The sequence below is a fragment of the Polyergus mexicanus genome, unplaced genomic scaffold, assembly GCF_030449975.1.
Source record: "Polyergus mexicanus isolate NDT 795.1 unplaced genomic scaffold, iyPolMexi1.0 SCAF_16, whole genome shotgun sequence".
In the NCBI taxonomy this organism is placed as follows: Eukaryota; Metazoa; Arthropoda; class Insecta; order Hymenoptera; family Formicidae; genus Polyergus; species Polyergus mexicanus.
The window spans coordinates 1,438,321-1,453,415 of NW_027223336.1; the positions used below are offsets into that span (position 1 = coordinate 1,438,321).

The window sequence follows — 15,095 nt, forward strand, 5'->3', positions numbered from 1 at the left end:
ATCGTAGTTGCCTCTCTCTTGCGAGTAACTACACGTACAAGCATCGTGCTGTAGATACTTTTGTGTACACGCACATGTGACTAACGTAACCTTATTTTTCATTGGGCCAAATCGGTAAGCCGTGCATGCGCACTTTTGAGCAGTTACTCACAAGAGAGAGGCAACTATGATTTTCTTTCTCACTTCCTTCCGACATGTTTTTCTATCGGGAAACAAAAGCATTCCCCTACCATTTATATATGTTCTAAGTCTAACACACTACGCGGCAGTACTAGGGAATAACGCGTGTCTCGACGTGATAGCCAATCAGATTACCACTTTTCCGGAAATAATGAAACGTAACGAGCGACGATTGGTCGTTGCGCGCGAAAAGCTGCCAATAGGATCGACGCGACATGCGCGCACGAGCGTCGAAGATCGGTGTTGATCGGAAGAATCCGCCGCGGCGCTTACCGAAGTGGCCATATTCGCATTCCGTTGCTTGGAGATACACTATTAGCACGTGGCGTGCTCTCGTAGAAAATTCGCGACTAGTCGACCGTTCGGTGAGTTGGAAACCTTCTTGGATGAGTCCGGGCGAAGCGCGCTACTCGTCCCAAATCGATCGTAGCCTCGCGAACATTTAACGACACCGGTAAGTAAATATCCGGCGACATTCCTTCCTGCTCTCCCTCTCAACGGCTTGGCTATCTGGCGGCGGCCGATTTTCTATTATCCTCCTGCTTTACGGGTCAAGACGCTACGAGGCACGGAAATAAGCTGTATAATTAACGAGGGACAATTGCAATCCTCCGCGTGGAGTCATCGGCATGCGATCAGGGATCGGTATAAATATTAAAATCACCGATCGCACGCTCGCGTATGTCAGACTTCTTATTTCTAGTCAGATTCTTTAAACTAGTATTCGAGAATATGCTCTCTCTATACAGCTTGTGCATGATACATACACATGGAGATCTATTCATCTGCTTATCCTCCAATTACATCTGCTTCACATAATTGTTAGATTGTTGTACATTGGTGATATCGTATTTTTTTCGGCTTGCTATTTTTTTTCTGTTTATTTTCGCATTTTACTTTGTCCAAAATTCTTTTTATCCATATTATATCTATGTATAGAATTACCAAACTAACACTTTGTTTTGTATAATTTTAACTTTTTTATACAATTTTAATATAAAAATATAAAATCATCTCGTGCGTATTTAAATAGTACAGTATCTAGGTAATAGTCTAGATTTTAGATATTCTATATATAAACAGCATGGGAGAAAGAGAGAGAGAGAAAATAAACATTATATATTGAGCCTCTATGTATAAACTATGTATAATATTTTATCTTTATGTGTAAATTATATTAAGAGTACATTTATGTATATTTAATCAACAAATCTCCGTACATTTTAGTTAACTTACATCGTTAGTGTTTTATAATTTTGATTCAATCTTTAGTTAAAGAATATGACAAAAATATTTTATATATATTTATGGGGACAATTATTTATTTTAAATTACAAAATCTCTTTCTTTCTGTTATAAAATTAATAAATTATTATTAATCTAACATTTCTTTTTGTTATAAATAATTCTATTGTGTTAAAGCAGAGACAATACTTTTGCATTCTAGAAATATTGATCTCACTTTTATTGTATTTCTTATATTATATTTTCATACATAGATATCAGTTGAATTTATATCCGACGATTGTAGCAGAGTATATGATGGCTGTATACAAACTTCTTGCATGTTATTGGTTTTGGAATCTTTATATCTTGTTAGAAGATAACTTTCGTGCGCTTTTAATAATAATTATCTTTTAATCTATTTACCCAAACAGTTATCTTTGATAGAATATCATATAATCAATAATAAATATTTCTAGTAAATATTCACTTACATACCAGTGACATTCATACAATCCTACCCAAGTATATATTCCCATTTGTTTTGTAGTTGAATAGACTTTATAATCTATATTCGAATTTTTTCAAATTTTTCCATATCTTTCAGTCGTTTTTCAAATTGTTGAATCTGCATTCATTACTAATATAAGATTGAGTTTTTAAAAAATTCTATGTTCCTGTGTAAATATTCTGTCCTAACTAAATTTATATACCTTTGTATATCTTTCTGATTAGTAAAAAAGTATTTCCTTGTTACATTCATTATATTTTATTTTTCTTAATGCATTATAAATTGTCTCGGATGCAATTTTAATGTTATAATTAATTTCAATTATATTTACGAATTTTGAAGCATTTGTCTTTAAATGGCCCTTCAAAATGTATAATTCGATCTTAATCTTTATGAAAGACCTTTTGTGAAATATATTTATGATTCTTTCAATGTAATTGCATTTAGTAAATTTATCCACAATATATTACAGTAATTTTATAATATATAAATGAAATTTAATTATTGCTTTTGTTTTTTCTTTCGTTATTCTTATAATTAACTCACAAAGCGAAGATTTAATATAATTCCACTTTTTTTTTTTTTTTCAAAATTATTTCAAACTTTTCGTTTGTTCTGCCTGCTTACCAATACAAAACTATTATAAAATCTTACCTTTATATGTGACCTAACCCATGTTTGTTTACATCATATTATGTATTTTCATTCAAATTGTATACAGAGACTTATATATGTGTGATTTTGTTTAATTTATATTTAACACACACTGCGAGTCACGGACTGGGATATTCTATTTCACTTATATACGATTTATTGATAAACGTAGAGAGTCAAAGATAAAACATATGAACATATTTATTTTGCCTTTTACTTTATACTGTTGATTTATGTAATGTTAAAACTTTGGCTAATTTATCATATGGAGACTTACTATATGGATACTGACTATATAATCGAGGTAGATCGTGCAACAGTTACTATATCCGACAATTTCTCTTTAAGAAAGAAAAAAAGAAAATTGATATTTATTTCGGATAAGAATTAATTCTTTGTGATTAACTGCTTTGTTGAAATAAATTTTATAGAACTAATTTAGTTTCGAACTATAATGTATGTGTGTATGTATGTATAAGAAACAAATATGTACGTTTTTCTGATCATAATCCATATAATAACTGATGATAAAAATCGAAAGTCTCTTAATACGACTTTTTGAAGACTCGGAATTGAAGGTTACAACAAAGAGAGATATTTGCTTACTTTATCAAGTTACCACAGTTTCCCGTCTTTCCTTCTCTTGTATGATGCTTTTACTATACTTTACTTACACCGGTTATTTCACCAGTCGTACGCAACGCAGGTTCAACATTCCGAAAGCATGTTGAACGCAGTATGCGTCGTTTGACTTATAACATATAGCATATATTCGAGTTGTTAATGCCAAATTTTTTTCTTCAAAAAGATCGATAATGGTAAAAAACGCGTACAATTAACAATTGATGTGGATTATTATAGATAAAAGAAACTTTTATTTTTTTTATTTTTTGAAAAATTCATATTAAAAGACTTCTTTTTCGCAATGCTAATTACTTTCTATTTTGAGATTTTATTCTATTTATACACATAATGCAATTTCTATAAGCTATAGAATCGCTCGACTCGATTCAAAAAATCGATCTAAAAAATTAACTGTTTTTTTTTTTCTTCTCTAATGTCTTTTCTCCGTATTATGATGTCATATTATAGCTATTTTATTTTGACCGAATTCCTTTCTCACAATCCCCAAGCATATCGCTTTTTTATGTGATATAGATTTTTATGCTGTGTCTATCCAGTTTCAAAAATTGTTAATTGAATCTCTTAGTATGTAAAATTACAGTCTAAATTTTAAAACTTTATTTTCGTACTAGCCGTTTTTCGATCGCGATTTTCCACGTTACAATTGAATTGATAGTTAGATAGAACTTGAATTTATGTATTATTTGCGTTATCTTACGTTTGAAGCTTTCGATGAAAAAATGATTGGTGATTTATTATCAAAGCAAATTCAATCATTCAGTTCTAGATATCTATTTATCGTAGTGATGCCAAACTCAGTTATACAGGATATTCTTCACTTGTAGATTTATATTTGTATAATATTTTCTCATCAATACAATTTATTTAATATATATACATGCGTGTAGTAAAAATTTACCAAACATTTTAGAACCTATATTATTTTGTCCCAACATATAAATAAGTTGCGATGTCATCGCGCTCGTTTGAAGGTGATAGCTATTTGGCTGACAATCTAGAAATCGGATCAGCTATAAATTAGTCGAGTATGCAATATATCGCTATCGCCAGAACGGTGAAGTTATCAATAAAAATATAATAAACCAGCTCTATATAATTTACTTGAATACGAATTGATATTCTAAGGGAGGCCATTTTATTCCAGTCGCGAAAGATAAAAGAAAATATATATATTTTATTTTTTATTGGAATTATTTTTCATTATAATATTGTATATTATCTTTTTTAATAGAAATTTTACTCAAAATTATATTACTTTTGTGTCGCCCTATACGAAGTTATCAAAGATCTTGATCACAGTGTAAATGCCGCGACCGCACCTGCGTAACCGGTGAATGGTTCCAGTCAAACAGGTCCTCGATATTAACCACGTGTTGAAAATCCGCGAATTGTAGTATTACTCCAGTCGTGCTGACATCAATAGCGCATTCACGTAATCCATATTTCGATTAATTTCGACGTGTATTGTTTCGAGTTCACTTACGGATGTTACATAAATCCGTTTGGATAAGTCTCGGTGATTAAGACAAAATATTTCGCAAATATACGAAGAGCGATTCAATCATGATCAGCTAAAAGCATTGGATCGATTGACATTATATGCTGATGTAAGTAAATAATACGCGATGAGAATTTATTGCTTTAATAAGAATTTTTAATACATGCTGTTTTTTGAACTTAAATTTCTAAATTTTTATATTTTGATGTACACATAATGATGACATAAGATACTCTGCTTCATTGCTTTGATGATATATTTCGAAACTTTAGTGATTACATACTAGACTGTCGAATATTTGATTTCGTAAAATATTTAATTATTGTTCCGCGTTGTTTTTATCGTCAAGTAATATATATTTCAGGCTATATTTCATTTTAAATTTATATATTAGGCTTATAATATTTAAATGTATATATATTCGAAATTTTATTTTGTTATTAATTAACTTCATAATGAAAATTTAAGTCTTAAGTGGTAAAAAAAAGTTGCATATTTTACTAACTTAAATGTCATTGTTTACTTTGTATGTGTGTATGTGTGTGTATGTATGTATATGTAATCTGCATACTATTTATGACACACATCTCGTTTACATATCGTTCTATATATTAGCTATAATTATGTTTCATTAACTATTTTTTATTCGATTAATTCATAGCGCTGTTGAATAATTGTTGATAATTGAATCATTTATTATTTCGTTATTATATCATACTTGCGATCGTATTGCGATTATTGGATTATTATTAATTATTCTTCGATTCTTATTTATCAGCATTGATCAGTGTTCTATCACGAACGAATTCGTGAACTTGACGCGAATTGAATATCTGATTGATATGTGATTAATATATTATTACACTTATAGCAACACTTTATAGTGATCATTTCAATCAAATTCTTTCCATTCAGTATTTTATATATGTATATGTATATATCAATATATGTTAACGTTCTTAATTTATCGATATTTAGCTGTGTTATAGAGTTATATAAAATATTATGAAAAATCTATAGATCCTCTCTTCTCTTGTCTTTTCCTGAATAAATTTTTTTTTAAATTGTGTTTTACAATTTTCAAATATTGTTATCATTATGCCTGAACAGAAAAATTGATTGCTATGCGCGAACGAAAGTCCATGGAATTTTACGTCGGCATATCGTCTTGTTTTACACGCGTTGTTTTTGTGTATTGACCGCTGATCAGCACAAGTGCTTCACTTAAGATTATATAAACAGGATTGATCACCTATAAAGAGTATTACATCGTGTCAACAGGATAATCAAATGAAATATCATATCCCCTTATTAATTTCATTTAAAAAAATTTGTATTATAATCGTTATATGTAAATATTATTATTGTGATAGACATCACGTAAATGTTCGCCAAAGTAGTAGGAGCTTAAAAGCTGTGCATATCTACCTCGATTTCAGTATCAGCGAACTTCCAGTAACGGCAGCTACCGTGGACTCGCACTATGAATTCTCCGATTCATGTACAATTAGTGAAATGGACGGTCCCGGCAGTGGCTCTTGTCATCGCTTTCTTTTGGTACAAACGCCGTCGGATAGACAGAGCTGAACTTCAATGGAATGATACAGGGGGAATCGCGAAATCGAATCACGAAGAAAAAACGGTTCTGAGCGATACAAAGGAGGCTGACACGAGCTGCAACAACTCCAGCGTTCAAGAAGAAATCGATCAATCTTCGATCGACTGCTGTTACACTTCACGAGAACAGTCATCTCGTGTCCCAAGGAAGGTCAGCGAGAGTGTGGACATCCCAATTAAGAAATCAACATCGCAATCATCTTTTTGTAGCAGTAGTCAAATGAGATGCATGGAGACTGACACTATGTCCAACATGGATGTACAGCTGAGCGGCAATCCGAACGCTAGCTACTTTGAGCTGATCGCCAGGAGTCAGAACGTATCTTGCGAATCAGACAGTACAGTTGTCGACAACATAACAGAGATATTTCAAGCTGTTGTTGACAAAAAGGGGGAAACTTTGCATTGCGAGACGGAGTCGCAAAAGTATATCGCAGACGAATATCATTATGAAGAGAATAGACAGCAAGTTGAAGTACACACCATCGAAACTCAGGGACAAGAGGCCGATGAAAGAGACTCGGCCAATCACAGTCCGGTTTCCGGAGTTCTGGAAGGCAGTGTCACAGATGAAGCCAGGAGTGAAGGAAGCACTACGGACAGTGGAAAAGGTGAATTATTGTCGATAGATTTATTTAATCTATCCATTTATTGGAAGAATTCTAGATATTCGATTCTATTCTATGATATATACAAATAAAAAATAAGGTAAAGCATCAAAATTCATAATATATCTTTTTTTTTTTCATAAGATACAATTTTTATTTTCTTGTCTAGGTGGAAGTATCAACGGATGCAGGAAGGATAATACTGTACCATCTATTTATGACTTTGCTATACCACAACATCTGGTCGGTAGATTGATCGGCCGTCACGGTAGCTTTTTACAAAGTATCCGTACAAAGGCAGACATCAGCATATATGTAAATGATCACCCCTGCGATGGCGATCATAAGATTTGCTCGATACGAGGAAGTGTTGAGAGAATTAACGTCGCGCTTAAAATGATAAGGCAAAAGTTCCCAGAGAAAAGGTTTCCAGAAGTAACATTAGAGGAGATCTCCGCGATACCCGAAGTAAATGAGGAGGTTCCATGTAACATCCCCTTGATACGCTCCCTGTCCCTAATTGATAGTGTTAGTAATGACGTCTATGTCTCTCATATCGTCAAGCCGAACTGGCTCTTCGTTCAGCTTTCGACTCACCCGTCGTTCCACCTTCTAGAAAGCTTAGAAGAGAGCATGACGTGTTGGTATAATAACGCAGAATTACCGCCATCGGATGTATTCAATAGTAAGTATTGTTGTTTATAGTATTTTATTGTATTTGTATAAGCAAAATCACAGAATACTGGAATCGCGAAATGCATTATTCTGCAGAGGGCGATTATGTGGCTGTAAATTGGAACGAAAAATGGGTCAGAGGCTATATCGAAAAACTAGACTCATCGGGAGAAAAGAATATAGTGCGATTAGTCGATCATGGTGGCTACTGGATACTTAACAACTCGCAATTTAAGCCGTTGGTGATGGATTACCTGAGTAGTTTGCCTTTCCAAGCGATCGAAATCTTTATAGCGTATATCCAGCCAAAAAACGGTAACTGTATATCGATGTGTTAACTCCTCTAAACTGTAAATTATTTCTCCTCAGGTATATAATTATATGATTATTTCCATATTTAGGTGGGTGGTCACCAGAAGCTTACAATTCAGCATATCTTCTTTGTAAAAGCAACGGAATTGGTCAAGCTGTCATTGAATACCGTATTGAAGATAACGTTTATACCAATATTTATTTTACTGTCCAAAATTATGGAGTAAGTATTTATCACTCAAATATTACATGGTAAAACTCTTTATGCTTTTGATATATGGACTCAAATTAATTAAATTTTTCAAGCTAATTTCCCTTGCTGAAGACTTGTTATTGAAAGGCCATGCAGAACATGTACCAGGGGAACATACGAAACTAGAAACACTTGAATCCATCTGTACATAAGAGTTGTAAGAAACTCTACCATTCTCAAATTTCCTACCGAATCATAACGCGTAATTCACAATTCTTAGCCAGTATTGACTAGAATCTAGTGTAATCGCCATCGGTAACCCTTTAACTGCGTTAAACTGTATTATTTTGTTCTTTGACTTTGTCTGATATTTACTGCCGTGAATATCTTGACGTACACTCTACCTTTAATAGGTTTGGTATCTACATAGAAACAGAATAAGTAAAATAATGCAGTACATAAAATATCCTAATATAATGTGAATAAGAAAATTATATTTCAGTGTACACAGAAGATACACAGAAATCTTAATCGCGTTTAAACGGCATTTATAATACTTCTTTAATCATTGCTCAGAAAGAACGCGTCCTGTAAGCATAGACTCGTGGATTCAAACGAGTTCTGACAAGTACAAAGGATTTGATTTAATCCTATAATATAAGAATTCTTTTTTATAGTAATTTTTTCTAAATTGTATTGCCTCTCAATTTTCTCTTTTTTACTTAGAAAACTTGAAATTTTTCACATTTATAGTTATTTACAGGACAAGTCTTTCAGATAGCTTCAAGTAAGCACTCAGGAATCTGTTTTTGTTGCCTTCATTGTAAATGTCTTTGTTGCAAAGATAAATGCAAAAATGTCATGTTTTCTCTTCTAAATCTCCTTTATACTTTTGTACATAATGTAAAATATTTTTTCAATTGTTTATGTAGAATATTTATATGTAGCAAGAGAGAGAAAACCATAAAGAGAAAATTTTGCTATATAATGTCTTTGCTAATCATAAAATAAAGTATAATGACTGTATTTTACTAAATAGCGTCACACATCTTAAGTTGAAAATCGTATCGGATAACTCAGACGAATCTGGAAATTCGGTTCTACGTGACTCATATCCATTTCTGATTGTAGGCGATTCGGTAATTCATTAAAATATATATCATTGGTCTAATTTCGCGCTAATTTTACATTGTATCAAACTCGTAAAAACTATTGTTAAATGTGATATTTCATTTATTACCCCGCGTGTTTTTTCAAATTATTTAAACGTGGTTGAGCTAATTTATCTTCAAATGTTATTGTTCAATAACATATATTTTGTAATGTAACTTTATTATCGTGGTATAAAATAATAATTATTTTATGCTTATATTAATTGTTCTCTTAAACTGTATGATGTTTGAGATATTTTTTCGGCGTTTCAAGACTAAGCTTTTGGATTAATCCAAATGTATAATGTGTATATTTCATTGTTTATTAAAATGTCTATGATTCTATGTACGCGATTTGCTAACGCTTCTTTTCTATGCAAGATTTTGGTATAGTAGAATTTGATTAACTGAAAAAATCTATTTCTATGTATTGAGCTCAATTAAAAATGTAATTTGGCAATTATAAAATGTTAATATTGTTGATTGAAAATAATATAGAAATATTTTTCTAGGAAGATTATATATATACGTATAAGGTACAGTCACTCTATATCGCTCACAATGTATATGCTTTTTCGCGCGCTGCGACTAAAATATTATAATTTATTATATTTCTTTACATTAGCAATTCGATAATATAGCGACAATATAGCGTCATAAACATCGTCGCATGATGATCATTCATACATAATTATATCTTGTACATATAATATATAGTTGACTGCAATTTTTTACTTAAATTTTGTACACTGCTTCATTACATATATATATATATATATATATATATATATATATATATATATATATATATATATATATTAATTCAGTAAATTATAAGTTATTTTGTATATATACATCTCAGTTTAACTTTTTAGAAGTTATCATCAAACCTGTGTATTATTTTCATTGCAAGTTATTATATCTTTTATATATACATCTTTTATAAAATAAAATGTAATAAAAATTACAACAAAGAGAGAGTTATGCTAAGAAAGTTACAGAATTATGCTAAGATTTACATCATTGTTTCGTATTGCAAAACAGAAATAAAGATGTTAGTAAATGGCTAAATTATAGTATATTACAAATATTTCCCCTTCCCATGTTTTTTTTATTTACTGTCAAATAAATATAGTCGATTTTTTTGTGTTCTAAAAAATTTATTTTATGCCTTTCTTTATCTGAAATCATTTTTTTATGTTCTGTTTTTCTCTAAAGTTTTCTCGTGCTTTTCCACTATTCATATTTGCCATGTAGTCATTGTAAGTCGATTTTTTCTTTTCTAAGATTTCTGTTCTATGTTTCTTTCTATTTTCAAATCAGCTGTTTTCTTATCTATCAAAGTTTATCTTTCTTCTTCCAACGTGGAAAGAAAAAGATGAAACTCTGAATTAGTGTAGCCAGTTCAGCTATAAAGAACAGAACCTCTTGTATCAATCTTCCTTTTTCATATTTGCACGTGAACGTGAACACGTCATGAATGTGTTATGAATGAAATCTAATAATAAAAAAACGGAGTACGTAACATTTGTATTTCGCGCAAAATGCAGAAGAGATACAGTTGGAAAGAACAGATCTTACACGTGTCGCGTCTATACATCACTGTCAAAATACTGCTATTTCATCTTGTTTGTTCTAAAAAAAAATCATTTAACAACACGTCCTATAAGTGTGGTGCTGTGTCACGAGTCACGAGCAGTCACGAGAAGGACAAGTATTCGTAAAGGGAGAAGTTATTCCCTTGTTTTTTCATATGTTGTATTGATGTCTCGCGTATATTTTTCAAAACAACTTTTGGTTTTCCTGCAAAAATTGTACAGTTTTTCAAATCGATTTATTGTGACTGATTCGATTTACACAAGCTTTTCGTAATATGATTTCTTTTGGAAATCACGAATCGACCCGGCACTCTCGCGTCTTAATGCCGGTGTTCCTGAGTGCCTGCGCGATTCCAATCTCGATGCTCTTCTGGATAGTAAACGTAGCTTACTCGATACTATGGCCAGACACCAGAAACTTCACGGAAGGTTTTGTATATCCAATGATGAAAACTTTCAAAAACACTCGAATAATTATTAGGTTAGAGAATACGCACATATATATCGGTGTACATATATATAACTTTGTGTATTAAACTGCTTCATTTAATTACTTTTTCGAGCTGCTTTTTTGATATTTAAAAAACAATAACATAATTCTCTTATAAAAAAAATTCGCTAATGCGTGAGTTGCATAACAAATCATATAACTCAAATATGAAGTATATTTAATGCAATATAAGCAAATTTTTTTGCACTTTGCATAAAGAGAAATTCTGGTGAAATGATTGGCGCTAACGATCTTTGTGCAATAAAATAAAATTTTTATTTGTACGTTTCAATTGGCAGGTTGATGATTTTCATCAGCAAGAATTTGTATTTTCAAGAGATGACAGAACTATTACGGGGTTTAAAAAAATGGCAAATTAATTTATAAAGTGCGTAAACAATAGAGATTTATAAGACAGTTATTACATCGCTATATTACTATTACTCAATTTTTTACAGTGCGCTGATTATGCAAGAATAAATAATACACTTCAACTGATATATTGCAAAATATTCCAGCAATTTCTTATAAAGAATTTTTTTGTATATTTATTTTTTGTATTTGTATATTGCAAAGTTGCTCAATGTTCTTTTAATTTATAAACATTCACATTTTTATTGAGATAAAGACTGTATCAACTTGCAAATCAAAATATATGATAAATAGAAATTTAATTTTGTTATATACTGAAATCTATTTTGATAATTATATAATTTCTCTTTAAACAATCAATATTTCTATTGATAAAAGTATTAGCTGTAAAATATAAACTATTTCTTGTTTTAAATTTTAAATCATGTTGCATCATGTTCATAAATATAATTGCATTGAAATTTATGGTATATTAATGATTTTTTTCAATACTTACAAGAATTATATTTCTATTTTAGAACACTCAGTTATCTCACCTTGGAGGTGGCTGGCAGCAGTCTTTATTCCATTGTTATTCATGTTCTGGGGCTTGCGCAAAAAAAGTCTGCATGTCAGTGGTGCAATTTTTGGTAATGAAATATCTATATAATATCTATATAATTTTGTAATGTAAGAAAATGTAGAATAAAACAAACAAACACACACACACACACATATATATATAGTTGAATATTATTTATATAATCAATCAAATAAATGACAACGACAAAAACATCTTTTATTACTGAATTATGATGTATAAAATTATAAGCAACCATAAGACATTTAAAAAAATGATCAATTAATTTCCGCCTTAGGTCTCTTTGTGGGTTTTATCTTGACACTCTCGAGCTTTGCTCATTTATCAGCTCTTGTGACGTTTTTTGTCACTGCATCGAAAGTGACAAAATTTCGGTCCGAACAAAAAAAAAAACTTGAAGCTGATTTCAAGGAAGGTGGCCAACGGACCTGGATACAAGTACTGTGTAATAGTGGTATGGCTACACAATTGGCTCTATTATACCTTTTGGATATCGGAAGCGGAGAAAGGCCCATCGACTTTGACAAAGAATATCGAAGCTCGTGGTTGTCCATTGGGATATTAGGTAACAAGTTAATGTTTTAATAGATAATATAACAGTATAATTATGATATTTCAATTTCAAGAAACCTTGCTTCCATTTTCAAAATGCAAGTTTAAAATTTTTAACTAATTTTTAAATGTGGTTTCCAATTTATTTCTTATAATTAGGAGCATTTGCATGTTGCAATGGTGATACATGGGCTTCAGAGTTGGGTACAGTGATGGGAACAGGTGACCCTTTCCTCATTACAACAAGAAAAAGGGTGCCAAGAGGTAAGAATGTTAATTTTGTAGGATACCAATAAGGATAAATTTCACATCAATAAAATAGATTTTTTGTATATGCAATTTGTAGTAAAGATTAATTATTATTCCTTTTATAATAAAATTGTTAAAAATATAATCAGTTTATTAGAATTTTTGCACTTTATTATTCAAGGAACAAATGGTGGTGTATCATGGATAGGCCTGTTATGTTCCACCATTGGTGGTTTAATAGTTGGGCTTATCTATTATATTGTGATATTAAATACTGTTGATACGGCTGTGTTACAATTAGCAGCACCACAGTGGCCTGTCATAATTATTGCAGGATTCGCAGGCTTTTTTGGCTCCATTTTAGATTCCGTCCTCGGCGCGACTTTACAATATTCAGGTAATGTAAACATATTTTCAAATTTTGTATCATCTTTTTTAATGCTTTAAATACAGAATTTTTAAAAATAGTTTCTAGTATTATTTTATAGATTATCATATCATGTGTAATATATAATCGACTTTTTAGGAATGGATGAAAAAGGTTTTATAGTAGATCGGCCGGGAAAAGGCGTAAGACATATTTGTGGTAAACAACTCCTAGATAATCACAGTGTTAATCTCCTTTCTAGTATTGGTATCGCTCTTGTTCTTCCGAGAATAGCCAATATTTTCTGGCCATAAAATTTCAGATTTATTTAAAAACATAATTAATATTAAATTATTAATATATTTTATTTAATATATTAATATTTAATTATTAATAATTTGTTATCGAGTTCATTATTTTTATTTTGACCTATAAAAAAAATTTCGCACGGTTTTGTATATCTTGTACACTTTTCTAAGCTGTTTTAATCAGGGATGAGAGAATTACTTTAGAAAGAATTAATCAAAAAAATCTTATATATAAAATTATATTTATTTCACCAATTTTTAATATAAGTATGAATTAAAAACAATGATAATATTTAAACATTGACTTCGCAAATAAGTTAATTAATTAATTGAGTTTTTATTTATTTTTTGTTAAATAAATATTCATTAAATAAATAATAAATATGATCTTATATTATTCTGCTGTTCTTTATAATATTCTACGATATCATTTAATGAAATATGGGTTGTAAAAAAATACTTTACAAAAGGCTCACATTTTTATTATATAATTTACATGCAATGTTCACGCGACATTACTATTCGCTGCAACTATATTTCTCAGATTGAAGATATTACTAGAACAAATTTATAGGATTACCTTATGAAGATGTTTTCTACATCTATAATATGATGTATGTAAGAATGATACAATATGATATATTATTTTGATACTGCGAAACAGCTCAAAATAAAATCAGTATTCTTATATATTTATATGTAAAATATGCAAGATGTATATAATACACAAAGAATCATATTTTCATCAACTAAAATTTTTTGAACGAAATTACAAATGATTGCTATTGAACATTAATTTTATTTTTATAATTTAGAATTAAAATAAAACATTTTTTAAAAGAAACACAAATTCACACATATATTTTTGATCATAATAAAATTTATGTTTAAATAAGTTTGAAATTAATTTAATTAAAATATTAAATTTTCTACTCATATTCTTGTAGATTAATATCTAAATTCGTCTTCCAACTATTATTTAATTGAAATACAATATAGAAAATTCTCAGGATATATTATTAAAATCTAATATGGAGATAAATAAATCAGTTGTCATATCAGAAAATAATATCAAAATTTAATATTATTGTTATATAATATTTAAATATGTACTTAATTTTTATCTCATATTCATATAAAATAAGAGATAAAAACATGGAAAATTTTACGTTGTATATTACAAAATTTTGTAATTTGATCAGATAACTCAAATGTATATATATATATATATATATATATATATATATATATATATATATATATATGTGTGTGTGTGTGTGTGTGTGTGTGTGTGTGTGTGTGTGTGTGTGT

General features: G+C 30.0%; 2 protein-coding genes across 2 annotated transcripts; both read left to right on the forward strand.

Moving 5' to 3' along the window:
* The first annotated feature begins 484 nt into the window (after positions 1 to 484).
* On the forward strand, positions 485 to 9,990 carry Spoon (A-kinase anchor protein spoonbill). Its single transcript, XM_070308905.1, has 6 exons — positions 485 to 634; positions 6,152 to 6,940; positions 7,107 to 7,622; positions 7,709 to 7,927; positions 8,014 to 8,147; positions 8,231 to 9,990. Exons 2-6 carry the CDS (start codon positions 6,196 to 6,198, stop codon positions 8,327 to 8,329), a joined length of 1,713 nt encoding a protein of 570 aa, XP_070165006.1. The 5' UTR covers positions 485 to 634; positions 6,152 to 6,195; the 3' UTR covers positions 8,330 to 9,990.
* An 809-nt stretch (positions 9,991 to 10,799) lies between these two features.
* Positions 10,800 to 14,038, forward strand: LOC138940114 (transmembrane protein 19). The gene is made up of 6 exons (XM_070308660.1): positions 10,800 to 11,295; positions 12,247 to 12,357; positions 12,586 to 12,873; positions 13,020 to 13,124; positions 13,291 to 13,506; positions 13,636 to 14,038. The coding sequence occupies exons 1-6, from the start codon at positions 11,142 to 11,144 to the stop codon at positions 13,788 to 13,790; spliced, it is 1,029 nt and encodes a 342-aa protein (XP_070164761.1). The 5' UTR covers positions 10,800 to 11,141; the 3' UTR covers positions 13,791 to 14,038.
* Positions 14,039 to 15,095: the final 1,057 nt, after the last annotated feature.

Excerpts from the sequence above, each read along its gene's own strand:
- Spoon (XM_070308905.1), top strand. The coding sequence starts at position 6,196 with ATGAATTCTCCGATTCATGTACAATTAGTGAAATGGACGGTCCCGGCA. Across the intron at positions 7,623-7,708 it reads GCCATCGGATGTATTCAATA|AGGGCGATTATGTGGCTGTA; the intron begins GTAAGTATTGTT and ends ATTATTCTGCAG. Across the intron at positions 8,148-8,230 it reads TTACTGTCCAAAATTATGGA|CTAATTTCCCTTGCTGAAGA; the intron begins GTAAGTATTTAT and ends AAATTTTTCAAG.
- LOC138940114 (XM_070308660.1), top strand. The coding sequence starts at position 11,142 with ATGATTTCTTTTGGAAATCACGAATCGACCCGGCACTCTCGCGTCTTA. Across the intron at positions 12,358-12,585 it reads TGTCAGTGGTGCAATTTTTG|GTCTCTTTGTGGGTTTTATC; the intron begins GTAATGAAATAT and ends TTTCCGCCTTAG. Across the intron at positions 12,874-13,019 it reads GTTGTCCATTGGGATATTAG|GAGCATTTGCATGTTGCAAT; the intron begins GTAACAAGTTAA and ends TCTTATAATTAG.